General features: G+C 34.9%; 4 protein-coding genes across 4 annotated transcripts; 2 read left to right on the forward strand and 2 right to left on the reverse strand.

Moving 5' to 3' along the window:
- The first annotated feature begins 1,007 nt into the window (after nucleotides 1–1,007).
- Nucleotides 1,008–2,820, forward strand: LOC131652286 (uncharacterized). Its single transcript, XM_058922110.1, has 3 exons — nucleotides 1,008–1,142; nucleotides 1,241–1,725; nucleotides 1,804–2,820. Exons 1-3 carry the CDS (start codon nucleotides 1,008–1,010, stop codon nucleotides 2,642–2,644), a joined length of 1,461 nt encoding a protein of 486 aa, XP_058778093.1. The 3' UTR covers nucleotides 2,645–2,820.
- Nucleotides 2,821–3,015: 195 nt separating this feature from the next.
- On the reverse strand, nucleotides 3,016–3,716 carry LOC131652287 (uncharacterized). The gene is made up of 2 exons (XM_058922111.1): nucleotides 3,353–3,716; nucleotides 3,016–3,274 (listed from the first exon to the last, which is right to left on the reverse strand). The coding sequence occupies exons 1-2, from the start codon at nucleotides 3,530–3,532 to the stop codon at nucleotides 3,035–3,037; spliced, it is 420 nt and encodes a 139-aa protein (XP_058778094.1). The 5' UTR covers nucleotides 3,533–3,716; the 3' UTR covers nucleotides 3,016–3,034.
- A 5,258-nt stretch (nucleotides 3,717–8,974) lies between these two features.
- Nucleotides 8,975–12,113, reverse strand: LOC131646935 (ACT domain-containing protein ACR1-like). Its single transcript, XM_058916862.1, has 8 exons — nucleotides 11,840–12,113; nucleotides 11,542–11,666; nucleotides 11,366–11,411; nucleotides 11,063–11,177; nucleotides 10,781–10,848; nucleotides 10,014–10,676; nucleotides 9,692–9,799; nucleotides 8,975–9,592 (listed from the first exon to the last, which is right to left on the reverse strand). Exons 2-8 carry the CDS (start codon nucleotides 11,610–11,612, stop codon nucleotides 9,206–9,208), a joined length of 1,458 nt encoding a protein of 485 aa, XP_058772845.1. The 5' UTR covers nucleotides 11,613–11,666; nucleotides 11,840–12,113; the 3' UTR covers nucleotides 8,975–9,205.
- A 7,123-nt stretch (nucleotides 12,114–19,236) lies between these two features.
- Nucleotides 19,237–20,808, forward strand: LOC131652288 (protein PHLOEM PROTEIN 2-LIKE A10-like). Its single transcript, XM_058922112.1, has one exon. The coding sequence runs from the start codon at nucleotides 19,381–19,383 to the stop codon at nucleotides 20,611–20,613; it is 1,233 nt and encodes a 410-aa protein (XP_058778095.1). The 5' UTR covers nucleotides 19,237–19,380; the 3' UTR covers nucleotides 20,614–20,808.
- The last annotated feature ends 5,701 nt before the right edge of the window (nucleotides 20,809–26,509 follow it).

The raw sequence follows: 26,509 nt of genomic DNA on the forward strand, positions 1-26,509 counted from the left end.
AGTCAAACAACATGGGTGAGGTTCATGATGAAAGTGATGATGATAGTGAGGATGAGAACTTTCAGTATGATAGTGCCCTTGAGGTATCATTTGAGGATGAATCTGATGATTATGATGACATAGATGAAGATGAACTTGCTGATCTCATTTCACATGACAGTGATGGAAAGTCTAGTGGGAAAAAGAATCACATGAAAGATACATGAGAGTGTAAAGGGAGTGATAATGACAGTGATGATCTTCAAAGTGGCCGTGATAGTGATGACAGTAGTGGAATTAATAGGAAGAAGTACCCACTTTACAAAGAAAAGAAAGATATGTCCAACTACAAATGGGAGCTTGGTATGTATTTCACTTCCAAGAGTGACATTAAGGATGCAGTGATATCATATGCTGTGCAGAATGGTAGAGATCTGATGTTCATAAAGAATGACAAGAAAAGAGTAAGGGTAAGATGTAAGGATGGCTGTCAGTGGGAGCTCTATTATAGCAAGTTACCAGATGAGGATTCTTGGCAAGTAAGAAAGATAATTGATGAACATAATTGTAGTAGGGAGTACAATGTGAAGTTGCTATCTACAAAGTGGTTGAGTAAGAGAATTCAGAACTCATTGAAAAACAATCATAGGTTGAAGGTTAAGGATATAAAAGAAAAGGCTTTGAGAAAATGGAATGTGGGGATAAACAAGACCAAGGCAATAAGAGCAAGAGTGGCTGCCAGGGATAAGGTTGATGGGTCATTTTTGGGGGATTACAATAGGATATATGACTATTGTCATGAATTGTTGAAAGCAAATCCAGGATCTACAATTAAGATGATTGTGGACCCTGTTCCTGAAGGTGTTGATGACCAAAGACCATATTTTAAAAGGCTATACATTTGTTATGCAGCTTGTAAAGAAAGCTTCAAACTAAGTAGACATGTTATAGGATTGGATGGCTGCTTTCTGAAGGGACTCTGTGGGGGCTAAATTCTGGCAGCTATAGGAAGGGATCCTAATGATCAAATGCTTCCTATAGCATATGCTGTGGTGGAAAGTGAAAATAAGGATAGCTGGACTTGGTTTTTGGAGTTGTTGATTGCTGACTTAGGAGGTGCTAATGAGTGTTTAACCTACACTTTCATTTCAGACCAACAAAAGGTAATGTACAACTTCCTCATTGTATATTTATGTGATGCAAACTTACTATTTCTGTAATGCAAACTTATTATTTCTGTGATGTAAACTTTCATTTTCAGGGGCTATTACCTGCAATGGATGAGTTGTTGCCCAATGTGGAACAAAGATTTTGTGTTAGACACTTGTACAATAATTTTAGGAAAAGATTTCCTGGAAAGATGTTGAGGGAAGTTATCTGGAAGGCAACAAAGTCAACATATGCTCAAGCTTGGGAAAGAGAGATGAAAAGAATGAGACTGGCCAATGAAGAAGCATATCTCCATATGATGAAGACTCCACCAAGGTTTTGGAGTAAATCCTATTTTAGGACAACCAACAAATGTGATGCTGTGCTCAACAACATGTCTGAGTCATTTAATAGTGTAATTCTTGACTCTAGAGGAAAACCACTTGTGACAATGCTTGAAGAGATCAGAACTTACCTCATGGAGAGATGGGCAAAAAACAGAATGAGGTTCCAAGATGTATCTGGTAATGAGATTTTACCCAACATTAGAAAGAAACTGGAAATAACTAGCAATTTTACCAACATGTGGCTTGTAAGGTATGGTTGAGTATTGTATATTAGTGTTGTTATCTATTGTTAAGTATTGTCTATTAATTGCATCTATTGTTATTGTAGAATGGAAGATGAGCATATATTTGAAGTGAGGCATTTGGAAAACCCAGCTGAGACATTCAGTGTGAATCTGAAGGATTTGCGCTGCTCATGTAGAAGATGGGAGCTAACAAGTCTCCCTTGTATCCATGCAATGGCATCCATGAAGAGTAGGAATTTTAAGGTTGATGATTACATTCCTGACTACTATAGGGTTTCTGCTTACAAGGCAGTATACAAGCATGTTCTCTATCCGGTGAATGGGTCTAATTTGTGGGTCAGGACTCCATATCCAGATGTTCAGCCACCTAAGTATAGGAAGATGCCTGGTAGACCAAAGAAGAGAAGAAATCTTGAGCAAGGAGAGATTGATGGGAGTGACAAAAAGATGAGAAGGACAGGTTTTATTATTAAGTGTTCTAGGTGCAAGAAGGTTGGCCATAACAAGTTAACTTGCAAGGTGACACCACCAGCTCAGCCAAGTCAAGCAACAGTTATTGATGCATCTCAGCCAAGTCAAGCAACAGTTACAAATACAAGTCAGCCAAGTCAAGCAACAGTTACTAATACAAGTCAGCCAACTAGTACCCAGGTGCCTACAACTCAGTCCTCATCATCTACACAGGCTTACATGAGTGCAACACAATCTTCTAGAGGAAAGCAAGTGAAAGGACAATGTTCAAGGGGAAATGCAGGTAACAACCAATCTTCAAAAGTGGATGGGAAGTTACAAAAGCTTGGTGTACGAAGGCCACTTGTAGCCCCAGGACCAACAACAAGATTATCTGCAGCAAAGAATGTGATTGGACCTACAACTAGAAGGACTACCCCAACAAAGAGGCTCCCATCAAAGAAAATTACTTAGTCTTACAATTAGTTTTAATGTAATTTGAATTCTGTTTGAACACTTAGGGTTATGGTTAATGTATTTTGAAGTCATTTTGAACAATTAGGTTTGTTGTTTTGGTTTGGTTCATTTTGAATTCTGTTTTGGAGAAGTCTATGTAACATGTTAATGGTAAACATCATGCTGGAGTTTGTATTATCAACATGTTTATGTCAAATTCTTTTTGGAATAGAGTGGAAATATCATGAAATGTCATGTTTGTTTTGGTCTGTCAAATACATTATACACCAAATATTGATATATTCTAAAACTCATTTCATTTCACAACTGTGTTACAATTACACATTCAAAATACACATTCAAAGTACACATTCAAAAACCAGAAACATCCTAATCTAATTGCCAATACTAAAACATCCTATAAAACCAGAAACATAATATTACAAAGCATATAAACTTCCACTTTTGAAACTTCTTCAATTTGCCTTGAATTTCAGTCACAGCATTCCCTAAATCCTCATTTCTGCTCTTCAATTTTTCAAATTCCTTGGATAAGATTTCAAACTTATGCATCAAATCTTCACATTTGTCTTCCACCACTTCCTCATTGAACCACTTGAAAAAACCACAACCTCTTTGCTCAGACCCCTGTAAATAAAAAATTTGTATCAACAACACAACCTCTTCACATTGCTTTAGCATACCAAACCAAAAATTAGGGCTTACCTTGTAATTGATACATCCCCAAAATTTCTTTCCGAAATTCTTGTCCGTGTTTGCCCTACGAATCACAGCAGCATCACCACAGTAACAAATTGGAGAAGCACGAGCCCTACTAATAACACAATAATCGTTGTTTTCTGATTTGGTCTCTTTGAAGAACTCAGAACAATGTTTTTCCTTCATCGTTGGTGATTAACACAATGGAGAAGATGCAAAAGTGATGAACACGAAGGAGAAGGAGAAGAGATAAGATGCAGAAATGATGAACACGAAGGAGAAGGAGAAGAGAGAAGATGCAGCAATGGGGAGAAGGAGAACGTGAAATTGAATTGGGGAGAAGAAAAACCTAATATACTATGACACATCACTTGCCAGCTAGACTAAACAAACGGACGTTATAGCCAACTTGGCGGACAACACTGACGTGATTACATTTAGAAACTTAAAGGACCAAATTGGCACGAAAATTAATTGAGGGACCAAAGTGAACCAGAGGGTAAACTTAAGGGACCAAACAGGGTATTTTGCCAATCCATAAACTATATGCTTTTCCTGATAAGTTCCACATGTTCTTTGCTTCACAAGCTTTATTCCACTCATTGAGTGATATAATATCAAGACCACTTTTATTATTGGGGGCACACACTTTTTTCTAAGCCACATGGGATTTCCCGGTAACCACATCGGAACTAGACAAGAGAAAAAACTTGCAGATTGCCTCCACGAGAGGAAGGAATTGCATCAAGAAATTGCCAATTGTAAATAACACACCTTTTTATAAGCTTTATTCTGTCAGCAAAGCTTAGTAATCGAGAGCTTTGGTGCCTAATTTTGCTTAACTATTCTATCCACCAGTCCAATGTAGTTGCTCACAAACAACTTTTTGCTAGTTAGGGGAATGCCAAGGTATCGAAAGGGAAGAGGGCCTTCCTCAAAACCAGTATCCTCTTTAATTTCCTGTATGGTTTTATCCTCCATATTGCCAAAATAGATCTTTCATTTTCTATTGTTCACAATCAGCCCTGTAGACTCAAAAAAAACCTTGAAAGTCTGCATGACAAGCTTTACTGAGATAGTATCCCCTTTGGCAAATTGGAGGAGATCATATGCAAAACTCAGGATCACAATGTTCAATTTTTCACAATTTGAATGGTAATTAAAGTTGTGGCTCTTTTTCAACTCCTGCAGCATTTTTTGGAGATACTCCATAATCAACACAAAAAATGAGGGGGATAGGGGATCCCCATATCTCAGCCCCCTCTGAGCTTGGAGATTATCTGTCATTGCACCATTCACTTTGTACCTGTAGGTAACAGTTTGATCGTAAGCATAGTCCATTTGATAAACTTATTTGGAAAACTCATCTCAGCCAAAATCTCTTCTACCACTAGCCATTCCAGACTATCGTATGCTTTTTGCAGATCCATTTGAATCATACATCCAAGAGCTCCCCCTTTGGTGCTATACCTTATTATCAGTTCATAAGCAAGGACAGCATGATCCTGGATGTGTTGCCTTGATACAAAATTTGTTTGAGTCACATGGACTAGATTGCTTAGCACACTGTTTAGTCTTCTAGCCATTACTTTAGAAATAAGCTTGTAAATCGTGGAGCAGCATGATATAGGACGAAAATCCTTCACCATGTTTGCAGAAACAATTTTAGGGATGATGGTTACAATGGTATTATTAACTGCTTTGTAAAGCCTATCATTATCAAAGAAATCCTTCATTGCAGCTATGATGTCCTATTTTATGATAGGCCAAGTAACTTTGAAAAAATTAAAGCCATATCCATCAATGCCAGGAGCAGTTATCTCACTAATGATCTTGAGAGCAGTATGAATCTCATCTTCAATCACATGCCTGGTCAGGAAGAAGCATTGCTCATTGTTCAACTGCTTCCCATTTCTCATGGCTTCTATGTTGATTCTTTTTAAGCTTATTGATTTTCTCCCTACCAAACCCCTATAGAAGTTTAGGACCTCATCTTTAATCTCTTTCTGATCACGCAACAGATTCCCTTGATCATCTTTGAGAGCCTCAATGTGTGCTATACTGTACTTACTCTTCAGGGAAGCATAGATAAGTTTTCAAGGCAAGCGTCGTTCCTGCCAACATCAAGAACTCTGGATTAAGGACCAATATCCAAAATCACCTTCTCTAACAATGATTCCATCAATGTTCTCCCTCACAACAGCAATCCCATTGTCATCACAGTCAAATATGATGATTGAGATATGAAGTGATTAGTGATCGACCTTGGGAGCTCATCAAACATCTTATTTTTGTGTGCCTTTCAGTGGATTCCTCAAAGTCAAGTATGAATTAGATATCTAATACCAACTCTTGAATATTAGATATCTGTTAGATCCAAATTGTCTGAGATTAAAACCAATATTTAAGAACCAACCTTTATTGGTACTTTGCACCATATTTTCTTAGACATGTGTGTTTACCCTTGCTATATCGATTGGAACTTCATGGATTTCCTTAAGAGTATTCCACACTTGTTTGGTCGTGCTAATATTAAAATCTTGCAATAACTCTCTAGTGCTTAACGCATTGGCCATCAAGTACTGGCTTGAAATCGAAGTTGCACTCTTCTCTTTTCCTTTGTCGTCCACAAACAATTGGATTTGTCTAGTACTTCATTATTTAAAAAATATACAGGGACAAAATGATTGCTTTCCATTTATCAAATTTTTCACCATCAAATGATGGAGGTATATTCATGAAAAGTCCCTTGTTAAAAATAGAAGAAGTGTTTGAAGTCATTTTCCTACCTCTTGAGAGGATTGGTCATATAACAAGAATTAAACTTTCATGTCACTTATTGACCAAGTGACTAAAAACACAAGAGTAAGTTATTTAATATCCATTTTACTTCATCAATAATGTAATTCAAGGAGTAAAGGTGAAGTAACATAAGTTAGAGAAACTAGCATTCACTTTGGTGATATCTACTCGAACATTAAGACACTACTATTAACCACGTTCCATATTCATTATAGATGACTTCTACATCAAAAATATTCTTCACAAATATGGGCCATCAGGTATGGTGGTGGCAGGATCAGGCAAAGTCCTTAGATATGGGAAGTTATTTGTATCTTTAGAATTTGAATGCATTCTTCCATGTATTTCACGCCCTTTCTCGTTTGGCTATTTCAGATTTGAAGAAATTTCAAATTTCAAGTTAACTGAATGAAATGTAACTTTGTAGTAGTGATAATCACATGGTTAATAACACTAATTTTACACCTAAAGTGTGATTTCAAATTTTGTGGGTTCGTCTAATACAATTTTGAAGTTTTTTAGTTTTATATTTACGTGAATTTAAAAGAGAATTAATAATTGTACCGGAGTTTTTACTTATATATCCCCTTTTTTTTATTTTGGATTTTTGGGTACAACTATTTTAGAATTTTTTCCAAATACATAAAATTTATAATTATAGTTTCGATCCACTATTTTCACTCATACATAAAATTGGTTCTCCCATTTTAAATGAAAAAAATCTCAATCCATCTCCTCAACAATCTCAAGGACCTCCAGAATTTCTAAATTACACCATTTTCAGAAAGATCCTTCCGGTAATTCGTTTTTCATGCTCTAAAGTTTTTTAAATCTTTAAACACGGAAAATGAACTACTATAAGAGTTCTTTTTTGGAAGAGTTTTGTGGGGAATTTTGAAAAACCTCCGTTAAATAACCCATCTATATAGAATATTTAGATTTGAACATAAAAATTGACTTTCAGATGAATCATTCTGAGAGAATTTTGTGGGGGCCTTGTAGCACCAATTTTCAAGTAGAAAAAAATAAGATATTTTTCTGCAGAAACATTTTTTAAAATGAAACTCAAATTTCACTAAAACTTTTTTTAATAACTATGTATCTCAAGGAGACTGTATATTGGTATTTTTAGTAAATAATCACGAGTTTGATTCACTTATGATATTAAACTCGAAAAAAACTCAAGGATAATTTGTACAAAATATTACAACGAAAAATATTTGTGGTTGGAACTTAGATGTTTGGATGTTGACAAACTGAATATAAATTCTAATGAAAACAAGGTAGAATTGTTTTGGAAAAAGACAATAAATAAAGAAGTATAATAAATGTTATGAATACTTCAATTAAAAAATTAAAAGAAATAAAAGAAAGAGGACGCAAACTCATGTATTTTCTCACAAACTGTTTCTCTCTGTGTCTTGGATACTTTAGTTCTATAGAGAATACTTGATGGATTTTAAAACTCTGATCACAACAATGAGACCAACTTATATACTAATACAATTTTAACCGCCGATAACGGTTATCTCCAAGAACTTGACACATATCCTAAAACTGCACCAAACCACTCATCATGTTGATATATAACAACTGCTTTTGAACTCCCTAACTGCCTCTGTCGAGTCTCTAGTCGACTCCTATAGTGTTGTTGAAACATCCCTAGTGTGGTTGACTCTTAGAGTAAAAATACACTAAGTCCCCAACATCTGATAGACGTCAAATTCGACATCTCTACACCATATCTCAACGTCGAAGTGTTTATTTGTGCAAGCCCTTTTTGAGATTTTAGATAAAATTTTGAAGAGAGAGTGATCCTAATATTGTAGACCTGTTCCTAAGGCTATTCCAAACCAAACCTAGTAAGTTAGTCGAACCATCTTGATCGATGTGACTAGTGTGTTAAAGACTGAGTCTCTTCACACTTGGTTACTTTCAAACATGGTTATTATCATTTTGAATCCTTCAGCTAAAATTTTCAACTAACAAAGACTTATTAATAAAAAAAATTTACTTAAAAAAACTTAATAATCTTTTTACAATCCAGTACTTTTGACAATTGAATCATAACACAGAATCCTATATCTAGACTTGGTTGTGATTCGATTCCAGTGGACTTGGAAGAAAAAGCTTACTTTTGAAAAATAATCAACATAGTGGAATGAGATCCTACGATCTCAGTGAGCTTTCAAAGAGGGAAAATAAGGCAATATATAGTGATTGTTTCATGAGCGACGCAAGTAGAATTTTGGTTACTATAAATCTACCAAATTTGTGTTGCGAAAAGATTATAGCAAGCGTCCGACATGTCATTTATAAGTCAAGTGTCGGCATCTTGAATTGTGAAAAAAATCTACATTAAAAAATCTAAAATATGTCATAGGTTTTTGAAGTCACTATAATCATCGTTGTTGGCACAATGAAAAAAAGACTTATTTTTCAAATCACGAGTACTCAAACGTGTCCATTTTCTTTCCGTTTCAAAATGAGTGTTGTTTAAAGTTTTTGCACATAAATTAAAAAATATTATAATAGTGTCATAAAACATGGTACTTTTATTAAATTAACCTTCTTAATATATTGGAAGTAGAAGTAGTGTACAGTGTAATACTCATTTTTAAACTGATGGAGTATTATAGTGATGATGCATGAAGGGAGTAGGAATTGTATTCGTATTGTGCATACCAGTCAGAGAATTTTTTTTTTAGGAGTGACACAAACCTATTAAGAATGTTGTTAAATATATTTACTTAGAAGAAGAATGCTAAACCAAGGAGTAGTGGTGCTTTGGCAGGTGGAATTGTGAAGGAAAGGTTAGTGCTAAAACTCAACAAATTAGATGTGATAAAGCCATAATTCTTTTTATGTGTAAAAATTAGTTAGTGATTTTATTTGTCATCATGGACTGGCCTCGAATACATATTTACAGAGTTACCACCAAGAACAATCTAAAAGAATGAGGAGAAAAATGAAAACTAACTAAAAATTCTATGTACACTGATATTTGGCAGGGACATTCCTTCATGTAGAACACCAGTTCCAGTAAATGAGAGCTTCTCAGTACTTAATAGGGCCAAAATTGCTTGAAAATTTCCCTATATGAGACCATAACATGCTTCCAATAGAAATTTTTCGCTTATCCTCTACACTACCGTTGCTTTCACTCGTTACTGACGAGGATGACGATGATCGAGAAAGCCCACAGGGACATTTGTGATCAGTAACTATTTCGACGGATCCACCACACTCTTGTCTCAACAATTCCACTATTTTTGGATTCACTTCTTGCTTTAAAGGATTTGTGACATAGAATGTTCCCACGACATTCTCTCCGCGTGTTCCAATCTCAACTCTTGGTATTGATAATCCATTTTCTTGAATCACGCGGGTTACTTTTGATAGTAAACCCACTCTATTTGGAGTGCAAATATCAACCCTTAAACCCTGCACCATAACATATATAAAGATCACCATCAGGACATTATTATGACATGAAAAGGAAAATACAAGAGAAACATTAATGCTGTCTTTTATAGGACTTACATGACAGACTCTACGCTCTATTGCTGCTATTATGCATAAGACGAGCTTTTCCCTCTCGATTTCGGTTTGAAGAGCTAAATTATTCATCTTATGCCTTATAAAGTACTCCTGCAACAAATGTATAGATATAAACGAATTATAGGTGCCGTCTTATAGTTTAATTTGAACTGAACTCATTTTGTGTTTCCCATAGTTCCTATTCTATCTATAATCCTATTGGAGATACTATTGTCACATTGCAATAGACTAATTTTTTCTGCTAAACTCATGATGTTAACTCTTATTTATCTAATCAGAGGTTGAATTTGAGATAATGTAGTACCTGATTGGCTATAGATTTCTTGGAACTAATGGCGGCGTGAAACACTACATAATGCATGTCCCTTAGAACACATACTGTATCGAACAACAATTTAGGACGATCCTTACAGATCACGTTCACCACCCAATAACCTCTGTCCTTGCATCTACTAATAGACACATGAGTCCCATCACACCCCCTTTTGTGCTCTCCACTACTATATCCATGGCAAGGGCGACAGCCCTCGTAATCCTTGTCAGCATACATTAACTGGTGAAGCCGCCTTTCAGTGTGCGTGCACCCGGTGGCAAAGTTCCTTAACCTCACATTGTTTCTGTCTCCATTGACACCACGGGCCTGCACAACAGTCTCCAGCTCTTCCTTTACATGAGCTAACCTCTTAGGGTCCTTGATCGGCCCAGGTTTGGATTTTTCTTCTACGTAAATTATGCAGGCTGCCCTTCGATTATGAGTCCATGCCGTTGCTGAGGTGACATTACAGCCCATTTCCACCAACACTGCTGATATTTCTGATAACAAACCCGGTCTATCCATCCCACTCATCTCCAATGCCGTGTTCTCCGTCGACACGTTTAGTTTCGTGTAATACGATTCTAATTCCCCGCAGCTTTCGAGTTCTGATTCATCGTCTATGTCCTCTTTTGCCCTTGTGGCACATAGCTCCTGTCAACATAATAAACACATATCTTAGTTTAAATTCATATCAGTAACTTACTTATTTCCTAATTTGAAAAGTAAAAAACTTAGGCAAGAAGAGACATAAAAACCTTCTCAATTTTTTGCATGAGGTTATTATCAGTGACCTTATTGCCAGCTTGATCAGTGACGTGGAACACTACACAACACAACTTGCATCAGAACAAAGCCATTAAAATATAGTGATGAATGATGATATCATGTCGTATTCATCATAGCCCAACAAACATGATTAAAGTAAAGTAACTTTTTAATCATAATTTGCTCAACTATCATTATGGTAGATTCAAAAAAAAAAATTGAAAATAAAGAAAGTCCATTGGAAAGGGATAGATAGATAGATAAATACTGACCGTCCATGAACCATCCACCATCAGAAGAAATGTATGACTTTGAAATAATGAGGTCAAGATCTGTCAACACCTGTACCATCTCCAACAATATCCCATACTTGTTTGCACTATCAACCTGTCAAATATGTCGGCAACAACATTCAACTTATAGTCATAATAAAATTAAATTAAATAATTATTACCGACTTGTTATTAGAAAATTAAGTTTAAAAAAAGCTTAAACTTAAACTATTTGATTATTTTGGCCTGTGCTGGTTTTCTCTAGACATACAGAATTGAATATTTTATAGAATTGTATCGAACCTTTAGAACAGTACAGTCTTTGCAAGAATTATTGTCTATACAAACCCTGGAAACAGAAAATTAAATGTGTATTTATAACGTAATTTACAATTAATTAGCTGGGAAAAAAATTAAAATTCATATGAAACCGAATATAGAAATTAAATTAAAAAGATGTAAGTGTGTTGTTAGTTTACCTGGGAGGATGTAATCTTTCGGTAAGCGTTTCAATCTCCCTATTAAGACGAGAATGAAAAACTGTTTCCATTATTCTTTCTAATTGGAGAATGCAATTTTGTGATAAGAAGAACTGCTTCTATATCTACATAATAATCAAGATTCACAACAGAATCGTCACAAATATTCAAAGCATAAGGTCAAAGAATATACGTATTAATGTAGAAAAAACGTAGCGATATTAATGAAGCCGTTATCTTATTGAGGAATTGAATAGGGTATTGTTGAAATGAAAAACATGAGGCGGTGATGAATTACCTGTAGGATTGTTGAAGGAGGAATTGGATCAAAGAATTAGAGAGAGAAATGTGAAATCTTGATTTTTCTATTTTTGGCTCCGGAAAGTTGTTTGTTGTTGCGTTGCGGCTATATATATATGAGAGTTAACAATGCGCGCGCAAAACGAAACGCATTACTAGATACCAGTATTCATTTGGGATAGGATATAGTGAGAGAGGGTTGTTATGTTCAAGCGTTGGAATAGGGAATCTAATAGAGAGAGTGTGAGGAATCACGGGGTGTTTCATTCGGATACTGGCACGTGTCTTTTTGTTTTATAGGTGGGGATTTAAGTTGCACGAGACGATATGATATGACCTAGTCTTTTTTTTTGTGTGTAAATTTGCGGTTTGGAATCCCTTCTATATACCCTAAAATTGCAATTTTTATAGAATATGGGTTTTAAGCGAAGGTAGCGAGAGAAAATAATAGAAAAATTATATGCGGATATATACTGTTAAGAAATTTACCTCTACATGTTGATCAATTCTTACCAAGTCAATTATGACTCCAATGTAGAGTAGCTGATTCTCTAAAAAAAACACTCATTCTCGCCATTTTTGTATGTTAGTGAAGAATATTACACCTCTAGTCAATAATTAATATAATTGGTTAATATATAAGGAACAAAAGGAGTAATAGATTTTTTTCTGGTGCCATTAGTGTAGAATATGGTTTTAATAGGGATGTTTTGATGTGCATAAGGTATATCTTTATGCACAGTGCATAAATACTCAAAGATTGTTTATATTGTTCAAAATATTATATTTATTACTTAAAATAATATACAGATTATTCAAAATATTATAAAAATTACTCAGAACAATGAATATATTACTCAAAATAGTTAAAATTCGATATTATTAAAAATACTGTACTCATTAATCACAATTAATAATTACTCATAATTAATAGATCTATACAAATAATGCATATATTATTCATGGATAATGATATTATTTTTCGTTTCTAACTAAAATGTTACTCGTACGAGACTTATGCACCGTGCATAAGGATATAACTTATGCACATCAACCTAACCCGGTTTAATGGATATGCACTGACAGTGTAAAAATGTTTTATACTGTCATCCAATAAAAATATATTATCCTGCCATGTCATCTCATTAATTTTAAAATAACAGTATAATTTGATAGGATACATGGTCGTAATTGAATGATACTTTAAAACTTATTTACACTCTCAGTGCATAACACATTTTTAGTGCCTGAAAGAAAAATTTGAAAATAAAAATGAAAAATTGATTAGGAAGTAATTACAAATAAACGGATTGATACGGTCGTTGATTGTGAAATCAACAAATTGGAAAAGAAATATTTTTGTTAAAGAAATTAAATGAATCAGTTTAATTGCAAATGATTTTGATGTATTTAATTTATTGATTTCCTTTTACATGTATTATTTTGTTTTTATTTTATAATAATTTTTTGTTTTAATGTTTTCTCTAAGAGTTTATTTTCTATGTATTGTATGTGTAAAAAAATTTACACCATCAATTCATCATAATCATTCAACTATATTATTTTTAAAAAGTTGAATTTTTTTTAATAAGCAATTTGAACTTAGCGGGTTTTGAATTTGAGATCTTGAGGAGCACACTCTTAATGAATGCCCCGAAGACACTCGTTAGCATTCCAATCAAGTTATGCAAAATTGCATAAAATTAATTTGAATTGAATCGTTTTTGAACCCTAGATGAATTTTTGTCTAAAAATCCATTCAAACTACACTCAAATGCTCTTAGGTGTAACTTGTTGATCTAGGGTTCAATCATCTATATTTATTTATTAATATTTTTGTATTAATAAAAATATATTATTTTAAATTTTAAAATAATATTATTAGGCAATATCTTAATACACCCCTTGATACTCTTAATCACTTGGCGAAATTCCAATTATGCCCCCGATTTCATAGATACACATCAGGAAGCACATTTTTTTTAACAAAATTTAGTTTTTTTCCAGAGGTGCATAAAAAACATCGTGGACGTTGGAAAAATTCAAATTATTTCTGTTTAGAAAATATTCCGTAGATATATCTACAGAAGGTCTTAAAAGCATAGTGTTCCGTAGATGTACCTACAGAACATTCTGTTATATTTTAAATCAACATCATTTCATTTCAAAACTCTATTTTTATAACAAAATAATACATCAAAATATAGTACATCAAAGTAGTGTAATTAGAAGGCAATGGAATATAGTACACAAAAAGAATACATCGTATAAATCATCCAAATAGTGTCATATTAATAATCAAAATAAAGTACATGAATCTAATAACAATACAATCATCAAATAATTAGCACGATCACTACTGTGTGTGTCAGACAATATCCTCCTCCTCACCTCTACCAATGGCCCCGTCTCCGCGTCCACCGCCTCGTCTGTCGGATACTCTACCTCTACCGTCAAGTGCCCTATCCGTCCTGACATGATGTCTACGGTACCACCCTAATGATATCATCCAGTATACGCATGTGATCAGACCTCTTAGGGAAGAAACCATCGACAATGCCTGCATGCGCCATCTCAAGTATCTCACGACATCGAGGAAAAACATCCTTTGTGTGGTCCAACTAAGATTGATGAGTTTGCAATATCTCCTTATGAGCAGGCCTGGTCTGTGATCTCTCTATAGTGGGGATCATGTATGGGTGTGACACCGTAAAGTACCAAGTGATATACCCATCGACGTAGCTCTGATCTACCATTCCCTAGTCGTCAGAGCCTCGTCCCGAACCATGTGATGCTCAAAGTAGGAGCGGAGACAAAAGGGTGGCGAGGTATTGTCTGACACTAGTTGAACTGTCGTATGACGCGCTCCGGATTATAGCGAACAATGATGTTCGAATTGGCAGCCAACCATCCAGAATATAGTGCAACGTTATCCCACAGAACCGTCTCATGGTGATTAGCGTAACAGTCGTAGCGGACGTCCTCGATAGCCATGCAGTCGAGATAGTTTCTCTACGGATCCGAAACCTAGTTCCCTCTAAGGGGGCGAAGGCACTAGCACGCGGCATGAACTTAGTGTAGCCCGATACCTCTCCCTAGCCAATGATCATATGAAAGTGTTGTAATATCCAACCCTGAAATGCATATAACAACACGGGGATCAAACATTATTACGAATATATGATGAGCAACTTTGAGAAAAAGTAGAAGGATATTAGATTGTTACCACTAAGAGTGAACAGCTGCCTGCCACAGTCCTTGCCTTCCATTGGCATCCCTCTCCGAGTCTATAGTAGATGTACGCCAGTGTTGCTGCTCCTCAGTTGTACTCATGGATCCATGCGGTATCTAATAAGTACCTCAGGTAAACGACATCTATGTACGAGGAGCTCGTGTTCACAAACAGCTGAGTGCCTACTAAAAATAGTAAGTAACACCTCAACACTCGTTGTTTGTGTATCTCCACCTCAACTGGGCCACTAGAAGCCTGTTGTGCTACAAGGAGCTCGACATCATATTTCCAGGTCAAGAAGTGAAACCTCATGTGTCCGCCTCAATTCCTCTCCACCTCCTCAAGCACATCCTCTGAATCAGCCCCGAGCTCCTCTATCAGAGCTCCCTTCGCTTCCTCCTTCGTCATCCTAAAGTGACCAAGGACGGTACCCCCGCTAGGTATATGCAGGAGGCATGCGATGTCGTCCAAAGTGATGGTATCCTATCCATGACGCAGATGGAATAACGACGTCTTTAGGTGCCACCTATTTGCAAATGCCATCAGATTCTTGTTGTGTATGGTGGAGTATCCGATTTGACAGAGGTCTTTCAGCCCAGAAAATGTGAGGACATCCTGGAACCACGGCTATGTAGGCTGCTGCAGAGAGGAAATATTCCGCCCGTGGTTGTAGAGCTTATGGGAAGCTCTTTTTTGAAAATTTCCTAATAAAACTCTATTAATAACAAGCAATGTTAGAAATAATAAATTTCCACTAAGGACAAAAAAGTAATAAGTCTAAGAAATTTAACCTCTCTGTTCCAAACATGTTTGGCTGTATGATCTGCATACCCTATCAACATGGATAAATCTCAAGGATCCCCTGGGTGGCCCACAGGCGCCTCAGGATCCTCATACAACGAGTCAACACCATCAAGAGGTGGCACGAGATATCTGGCATCGGTCGGAGGTGGCACAGGAGTAGCAGAAGTACCATAGAGACGTCTGCGGGTGGAGGGCGTCTTTGAGGAACTATCATCATCATCCCGACGACTCCTTGATGAAGAAGTAGATGTGGAATGTAACATTCCGATTTTTACTTTATATATTTAATAGAGATTTATTATTAGTATAATTATTTAATTATTATTTGGTGTGATAATTATTTAATTGTGTGTTATTATGCTAATAGGGTTAATTGAGCTATTAGTAGAATAATGAGATAATAGCTATTGGGCCTAATAATTGAGAATAGAAATAATATGAGTGAGTGTGACTAAGCCCATTAAGTTAAGAGAAAGATAGTAAGGAAAATAGGGTTTAGAGTCATAACTATCATTTGATAAAAGAGAGAGCTCAAGAGAAGAGAAGAGAAGAGAGAGAAAGAGGAAACTAGAAGTGGAAGGAGATTCAACCTAAGGTAAGGGGGAGAATCCTTATTATTGTGGGTATGGTATAATATGCTATGGGTAATAGTATGCTTAGGTTTTCATCTTTCATTTTCCATAATTTTCATATGTTGGGGTTTGTGTAAATCTATGAGATTTTGTGAAATAGTCATGTTTAATGATGTTATAATGATAATCCATGGTTAGAAACATGATTAGGAACCTTACATATGTGATTAATTGATGTTTGTATGAACTTTGGTTGGATAAAAGTGATTTTCAAAATGCTGTAAAATTCTGGGTTTTTTCCAAAAATCGCAAAAGGGCACGTCACACGGTGGAGCGCGCGTAGCGCGTTGTTGAAATCTGAACAACCCATTTTACAGAAGGTAGCGCGCTTGGCACGGTGCCCTAGGCGAGCAGCGCGGCCTGACATGTAATTTTGTGATTTTTGATTCTTTGACTTGGGATCTTGTATGTTTATGATTTAAGATGGATTTCTCTGTATTTTAATAATTTATTTAATGATGTTTGGATAGGTTTTGAATCGAAAATGAACTTATACATGAAACTTGTGTTTTAGTTATGTATAAATGTGAATTTGTGAATTGGGTGGATAACATGAATTGGCTTATGTGCTATATGTTATATGTGATCATTAAATGCTAAGTGTGTGCTTGTTTAATGATAAATGTGTGTTGTGCAACATTTTATGAATAATTCGAATTGTTCGAATTATCGTGATATGCTTGGATCATTAAGGTTGGGTGATAATCTTAATTGCATATGTTGTGAATATTGTTGCACATGCATTCATGGGGAGTTGGAACTCCGGTTGGCTTTGATCCTAGTGTGAAAATAGAGGCGTGACATTGATTCGTTGTGGATTCGGAAGTGGTGAACTCTATGTTCATATTTTGAGGGTTTTGGTCTTGTCCGGATCGGAAGCGTGACTCTGGTTCTTGAGTATGGAATCAGGAGCGGTGAGCTTGATACTCACATGGTACCACATGCATGAGTCGCATTAATTTGCATTTCGAGTCACAATATTTTCTATGTGATTGTTTGAATTAAGGTGTGCTTATGTGATGATTTGGAAATTTGTGTTATGTGCATTAATTGTGAAACTCATTTAAATTATAAAGTGTGATGGATGATTATGCCATTGTATGCGATATTCATTGTCGTATTATATATATTCATAATGATTTGAATTCTCACTCTTATGTTTGAATGATGTTCAACGTGACATCGTGCAGGTTTCGACGAGTAGCGTGCATGCACGAGGATTTAGCCGAGGAGCTTATCAGTTATTTGATTTTGATTTAGGTAGTGAGTCAATGCTCTGATCATGTAATACTGGGGGGTATTTGGACTCATGTTTTGGATGGTTGGATTATTGTTATCTTTATTGTATTTGACATGACATTTTGGATATACTATCTTGATGGCTATGTTTTCCCATTGTTGAATTCATATGACATTAATGAGATGATAATGTTATTATGATTTGGTAGATGATTATAGAATGAGATATAATCGTTGAAATGCTTTAGAATTTATTATTCCGTTGCGATATGCATATTGACGAAACATGAAATTTTCAAATCGTGTTATAAATATGATCAGGTGCATGTTTGTATGTTTTATTTTGGTTTTCATTGTTATGGAAACAACAAGTGACGTCCTTTTATTATATGCATGTTATATTACTATGTGAATTTATCTTATTATTTGGGGTTAGAAAATGAGTGTTACATGGAAGGCCCCTGTCCACTATGCTTTGGGTGAGTCTGCGTCGTGGCTCCATCTGTCACCTATATTGGAACGGAGGTGTCGGGTACATTTGCTGGAACGGAGGATCCATCTCTCACCTGTGAGTCTGCATGCATCTGTGCACGTCGCACAGAGGCATGCTCTGCAACCCTCTTACGTATAAGTCGTTCTGACTGGTCAACCTTAGAGTCTGCATTGTATTACAAATAAAGTCGGATTAGATGCAATTAACTTATAAAAATAAAAGGGAAAAAATTCAATTTAATTCCGTAGGTGTAAATATGGAAATCTTCTGTAGATACATCTACGGAAGCACCCAACATTTTAAAAGATTGGGTTTGTTCCGTAGCTGCATCTACGAAACTACCTAACGTTTCATTTGTTCCATGGATGCACCTACAGAATGTTCTAAAACTTCAAATACGCAACAATGACGTCTGTCACTATTCCAGCCATTGAAAAACTCATTTTTGGTGGCTTGGTCATCAGTTTTACACATAAAAAAATACATACATCGTCTCTAAACTATATTTCTAAAACTATCCAATCATTTCTACACCTAAAAATTGAATTCTAACTCTATTACGAGAAATACTCGAAAATAACTCAAAAAGTCGAACACTTATCGGTTAAATTGAATTTTGAAGGAAACGGAGTCTGTTGATCATTGATGTTGATGTTTCCTGACAAACTCGTGAGAAAATAATGAAGTTTGGTGGAACTTCAATTTTAGAGGTTTAAAGAGTTTGAGAGAGTAGAAGTTAACATGTGAAGAATGAGAGAGGAGAAGAGTCTGACGCGAATATAAAATTAAATTGTCCTGTAAATGCATAACTGAAAGAATTCCATAGATACAACAACGAAATCAATAAACTTCGACAAAATAAAAATGTTTTCGAAGATACCTCTACAAAAACAAAGATACATTTTTGACAACGCGGGTGGCAGCTCAATGGGTTGATTAAGAGCTTTCCTATTATTATCTCCTAGAACAATTAAAAATTGAATATTTAAGTGGCTCTTGTAATTTGAACACCGCGATAGCTTCCATCAATCGCAAACTTCATTTTCACCTCACAACCTTCTTCCACCTCTGTTTTCTCCGCCTCATTTATTCAAATTTTCTAAGCTTCCGTAACAAACATCGTTAACTAATTTCAGTTAATGGAACTTCAATTAGTTCAAAACGGTTTCGATTATGTCCGCAAACGAAAGAAATGGACCCTCATCTTACTTGCAGTAGGGTTCACCAGTTACGGTTGTTACAAAGCTTATCACGCACCTTTCATAGCTCAGAAGCGTAAGAATTTTTCTAAGCTTCTGAATTCATTGGTTTCTGTAGCAGAAGCCGTTTCCGATTCTGCAGATACCATTGGTATTGTCACCAAAGACGTGAAGGATTTTTTACAATCCGATTCTGATCGAGTTCCGAATAGTTTGAATCAAATCTCTAAATTAACTGCCTCAAAACAGTTTTCAGATTCTTTAGTTAGTATTGTGACCTCCGTGACTGTCGGAGTCTTGCGCGGTTATCAAACCATGAACCGGACTGATGAGATTAACCAGTCCGGTTCTGGTTCAAGTGTTGCGGACAAGGTGTTTGATAAAATGTTTACACCAGCTGGTTCGGGTTTTGCTTCTGCTGTTATTGGAAGCTTTGCTAGGAACTTAGTTATTGGTTTTAATTCGGATGCCAGTGGAAAATCGAGTTCAAGTAATGTCGATAATGGTTCCAATTCTGATCATGTTGTTCCGGAATGGGTTGATGTTGTTTGTGGTGATAAATGTGGGGAACTAATTGGGAATTTAGTTCAAGTGTTTGTTAGTACGTTGGTTGCTGTTTATCTTGACAAAACCATGCATATCAATACTTATGATGATTTCTTTTCCGGGTTAACTAATCCGAAAAATGAAACTAGAGTTAGAGAAATGTTGGTGGATGTTTGTAATAGTGCCATAGAGAGTCTTGTCAAGACATCTCACCAGGTGTTTAATAGCTCAAACCCGGAAGATAGTTCGGGTGCAGTTTCTTGTTTTGGTATTGAAGAAACTCCAAGTTCTATAGAGATATCATGTGTTGAATCGAAAGGAGATGTTTGTGATGAAGAGAATGAAAGTGGTTGGATCAGCAAGGTTTCGTCCACATTGGCTATTCCTAGTAATAGGAAACTTGTTCTTGATGTGACTGGGAGGGTCACATTTGAGACAGTTAGATCTTTCATGGAGTTTATTTTGCAAACATTATGTGCTTCTGTGAGAAGATGTGCTCGTAATGTTCACGAGGGAGTGGTTGAGATTATGAGATATGCTGCAGCTAAATTCTCTGTTATCTTCATAATATGTCTCTCGTTATGCTTGCACATGATGGATCGGACTTGGGCTTTGGTGCCTGCTTAAGTGGTGGTTTCTAATTTTCATAATATGTCTCTCGTTGTGCCTGTACATAATAGATATGAAGATGATCGGTAATTTGAACTAGGAAATTTTTATTTTGCTGCTTCAATGCTTTATTATAATACTGTATGTCTTTATATCATACATGTATTAATTTTGTAAATGATTTAGAAACATATAAAGTGACCATATACATCATACTTCTTCATGTTCTGTTTTTGTTTATGCTCGCATTGTATCACACATAGGACAGCCACCTTCCAAAACTTCCTTATTCGTAAACTTTGGCATTTTCAACCAGCTGAGTCTCGCCTAATCTATATATGTGCTTATAAATGAGTGTGAGTGTATTGCAAGTTTTTTATCACCTATCATTCTTTTATCACTAATAGAAGTGGAACCTTTGGTATCTGGCTGGTACTTGCACAGGAAATTGCAGCTGTGAAATGTTTGATATAATTTTGTTTTCTTTATAGTAGGGGATTCAAATGAGCTTAAAATACTCTTCTGCTGTCATTACAATAGGAGTTGTAAAGAGGTTGTTGTTATATATTAGCTAGCTAAATGTGAGTTGCAATCTAATAGTTTTATTTTATAAATTAGATTATGAACTGTTCAGGATACTAGTCAATTACTTGGTGGTAGATTACTCTTGTTGCTCATAAATACTCTTGGACTGTAGCATATATTGACTGAGTGTACGGTAGACTGTATTTGCCTTACAAGCTCAGTGCTTGAGGGACTCTAAACCGAATTAGATTCAAACAGGTGCTGTAATAATTTGGGCAGGACTGGTTCTAGTGGTCCTTGTACGCGTCCAATCATGTGGCTCTAAAACATAGTCAAAATGAAGACACTTGGTTGGTCATAATCATGAGTCATTTTTGGGCAGATCATGAACACATGTTTCATGTTTGTTCTCTCATGGGACTTAGATTTGTTCTCATATAACTGGAAATATATTTCTGGTTTATCTTTCATTTCCTGTTGTAAGAGCATACACTCGATTTCCATTCAGCAAACATACTGTTTCCGGTGATCTCTCTGCTTGGTGTAACAGAGTGATGGTTGTTTCCGGTTCGGGGCTGCTGTGTCACTTTCGGCGTAGCTTGTTCTTGTGGTCGAAGGTAGGCTGTGATTCTTTGGTTGAAGTTTGGTCAGCTTGACATAATTGGCGGCAGTTATAAGGATTTTTTGTAAGGAGCAGTAGGCGAGCTGTAGGGTGTGCTCCACTGGTTTCAGTGGCACTGCCTTTTTGTGATCTGTCTGCAGTGTTCTAGTATTTTTGTATTGCTGTTGGAGGTTTTGGTTTCCAGCTCTTTTGGAGGTTTCTTGTGGTTCTTTGCAGTAATTAAGGTGTTCTGGTTTGTGTTTGTTTGTAGGGTGTATGTTGAAGTTTTTGTCTTGGGTGTATCTTGTATTTAGAATGGGGTTTGTTTTAATCTTTTCGTTAGTTTTTTAGTATGGGATTGTTGGTTGCACTGTCAAATTTTTGTAATTTTGGAGCTCTTTTATTCAGCATTTCTTGTGCTGGATTGAGCAGGTGTTAAAAAAGTCTTTTTGGCTGCTTCAAAAAAAAATTGTGCATTCTATCAAAAGTGGTGTGCAAAGTATGCAGGCGTATGTTGATTAAAAAAGTAGCTCATTGAAAATGAATATAAAGTACAATACTCCTATGTGCTTATTTATGACTGCATTTGGCATTAGTTGACAACCCAAAATTATACTAGTAACGTTTGCCTATAATACAGTAGTTTTTATGACTGAATCATGGCATATTGATGCATGCAACAGCATCAAAAGGCACGTCCTTTCAATAGCCGCTTATATCTCTGAAGGTTTCTATCTGTGTAAGTCAAATAAGAAGTCTTAAATAACACCTGAACCTATAATGAAAGCCCCAACCATCAACCAATTTGATCAAATATCTCCATCTGAATAAGCCGCAAAAGTTGTTGTACACATTGAATATTGCATTCAGAGAAGAGTAATAGCTTGCATTAAATCCAGTTATGGTTGCCTCAACAAGTCAAATATACTCACGCTCAGAGTACTTTTTTTCTGTCACTTTATTAACCTGTCATTATTTTATTTTAAGAAACGAGGATTATCATTAATACTACTGCTATGATACTTAATGGATTCAAGTAAACAGCTCCACCTATTTATATTTGATTAGTAATTGTATGTTACAATAGACTCACTATCAAAGACATAGTACAAATATATTACACAAAACATCAAAGTAAAGAACGACACAAAGGCTTTGTATAATACTATATTACTAATTAATAAACGAGTGATATCAAAACAAGAAGAGGGTGAAGATTGTTTCAAGGGTTATGCTTCTGTGTATAAATATAGTCTGTATGAGCAATTAGTGTCCTCCTCATCAAGCATTCATCCTCTTCAATCCCTTCACAGATTGTATCATCTGCCTCAACATCCTATAAACATATGAAATGTACACTTGTTAAGCTACAATAGAAGATATGAAAAAGTTGTGTATAAAGTTAACAATAGAACCAACTTCATGCTGTCTTACTACTAAAGATTCCTTTTGAAAAGCTGGTTCATGTCGTGCAGAGTGGGTGAGCATGCAGCAGAGGAACAGAGACATGAAGAACATAGCTGTTATTCTGTTCATATTTGGTTTATTTTAGACGAGGTAACAAGAAAGTTAAATGGTTGAGATAATCTTTGAGGGGAATAAGAAAAGAGAGAGAATCTGTGTGTGTTGAGTTGTTGTAGGAAATGAAGGTGGGAATTTATAGAGGTAACTGGTAAAGGAAATTGTAGTGTGAACGGTAAGTGTGAACTTTAAAGTTTCGGAAAATATTTATTTATTGCAACAGATAATCGAAATCTAAGAAGAAAAAGACATCAAGAGTTGGAATGAGGTGATTAATAAATTACTATCTCCTTTATTACAATTTTCTAGTTCCCCTATAAATTTCACATATTTTAAGAAAGTTATTGTAATAACATTATGTATTATTTTTACATATTAAATCTTATAATTATTTAATCTAATCTAATATGAATAACATGTGTTAGTATAACTTGTGGTATGTTATTCATGACATGTGATAATGAATATATGTTATTGGAATGCACTTTGTTGAGAATGTTTACTTGATGCGTGTTGTGTAACTTTTGGTGAATAATTCATGAGTTGGATTATTCTGGTATGCTTGAATAATTAAGATTGAGAGAGGGTCTTAATTTGCATATGTTGTTGTTGAGTTGCACATGCATCATTTTTGGTCAAGAGGCAATAGGTGCTAGTTCTCGCGGAGACTAGTGACTTGTCCCAAGCTCAGAGAGGAGACTTGAAAGCTTAGATAACAAGCTTTTTGCTGGTTATCTGTCTGGGAGATGACCCTATATGTCCGGAAAGGATAATAGAGTTGGTATCACATGCATGAGTTGCATATGTTATTGTCGAGTCACATGCATTATGATTTGTGGATGATATGTGATGATGTGATTTGTAATAGTTGGGTTGGATGCTATTTTGAGCCTTGTTGCATATTTGACTATGTGAAATAGATTTGTGAAATACTATTTACATGATTATGCAAGGTGTGATGAATTCTTGTATGTGTATGCTATGCATTGCTTATTTTTACATATTTCTATGATAATGTGAATTCTCACCCTTCTGTTGGAATGATGTTCTATGCGACATCGCTCAGGTATCGAAGATAATGGTGCTTTGCACCAGGATAGCGAAGAATCCTAGTTGGTCTTCTTTTCCATTTGATTAGGTAGCGAGTAGATGCTCTGGTCATGTAACACTTGAGGGTGTTTAGTGTCGAACTCATGTTTTATTATTTGAGATGTATTGTGATATTTACTTATGGATTATGTATCTTTGAGATAATGTTTGTTGTTGAGCGGCCTTAGTGCATAATATTCTGGATTTGATATTTGGTGATGATCCTGATGAATATTTTGAGGCATGATCATAGTATGGGATATGATTATTGTTAATACATGAGTAATGTTATTTCCGTTGTTGTATGCATTGAGAAACGTAATGTTTACTATGTGTTATGTATGTATGACCAGGTGTATCTGTTATTTGAGATTTGTGTTGATGGTTCTCGAAAGCTTTAAGTTTTTGGGAACGTCGATGTGACGCCCTTTTTATGTATGCATGCTAATTTACTTTGATTATATGTTATATTTTGGGTTATAGAAAGGGATGTTACAAGGGCGGTAGCGGGGGAAGCTGGTACACCGTTCTTTTCGTGTGCGGCTTTAAAAACTCATAAAATTATCAATTTCTTCTAACCATTTCAACAACTGTTTCATCCCACTTCTTCACGATTCTACGAGTTTTTGTGTTCACAGCCGCTGGATGATATAAAGATGGAAGTTGTTTCTTATGAACATTTTGAGTTCATCGACGATTCCATTTTAGAACTCGCTATTAACAACCACCTTTTATTTTAATAAATCGACAATATGAATTTTAATGTTTGTGATTTTTTTCTTTGCATTTTGAGATTAAGATGTTAGACTTTAGATCTGTTTTTTCTTTGATGTCACGGGATATGTTTGTATTGGTTGTTTATTATATTAAAAGTAGATTGAATAAAAGGAATAGTGATTCGATTTGAATTGTTTGTTCATATTTTTTGAGAAACTCTACATCTGTGTTTAAGATTCTTTTTCATTAACAAGCTTTGATGATTTGAAGAAGATGGAGCTGGGAAGAAATTGAATATCTACACATCTTTAGTGATATTTAACATGTATGGAAAAAGAAAAAGAAAAAAAAGGTGATATATGTACTTCAAGTATATTGTTGATGTGTTTTTTTTTATGTGTTTTTGTATTTAAGTGTAGGTTATTATGGATCTCTGATCTGAATTATTATCGGATTATAATGAATTGAAATTTTTAATTTTATTGTTAAAGTAATAATTTATAATTCCAACAATAAAATATTTTCTTAGTAGACATTTATTTGAAAATCAGATGATATTCGATAATTAATAGGTGAAGCACCGATAATTAATTACGTTTTGGACTAGTTGTTGTTTTAATTACCTTTTGACTAATTCAATTTCAAAAGTTAAAAATAAAAAAAAATTGTGCTTGCCAGTTGAATCCATAAATTTATGGGTAGGTGTAAAAAGTATTTTATATATTTTTTACTTAAATTTAATTTGTATCCTATTAATAAAAATTTGTTATAATAAAATACAGACATAATATTTTTATTTTTATCGAATAAAGCGAATTAAAAAGTGAAATTTACTTCTATAAATATAAGAATTTTAATATCCCTAATCATTATTTTGGTTTGATAACTATTTCATTAATATTTATAATCATTACCTTTATTATTTCATTAATATTTTAGATTTACCTATTGATATAAAAAAAGTTGTATTTTTAAAAAAGAGAAATACTTATTGTTACGAGACGAAAGGATAACGAATGACGTGGTTGATATCCTGGCCGTTTAACATCCACCAATATAGGTGTATTCAATTAAACACAGAAATTGCATTTTATTATAACAAGCCAAATCAGCTTTCGTGTGTTTCGTCGGTAAATATTGTCGTACCAAATAGCAGTTCTCTTTTAAAAAATATTTGTGGGAATATATCCTTATCTTCCTTAATTTGTGGATAAATTTGTCATTATCTGATGATTACATTGATTATTAAAATTTATACGTAATTATGTCATTATAACATTATTAAATTATCACATTAATTTATTATTTAATAAAATTATCGTCTAAATATTAAATCCTATTCAACCTTCCGCAAATCTAATACATACAACTACTTTGCTTTGACCCGTACGTATTCCAACTTTATAACGTGATGGAACTCGATGACCATCACATCAATGTACTTGATGACATAGATCAATA

Source organism: Vicia villosa, linkage group LG2, assembly GCF_029867415.1.
Source record: "Vicia villosa cultivar HV-30 ecotype Madison, WI linkage group LG2, Vvil1.0, whole genome shotgun sequence".
Classification (NCBI taxonomy): Eukaryota; Viridiplantae; Streptophyta; class Magnoliopsida; order Fabales; family Fabaceae; genus Vicia; species Vicia villosa.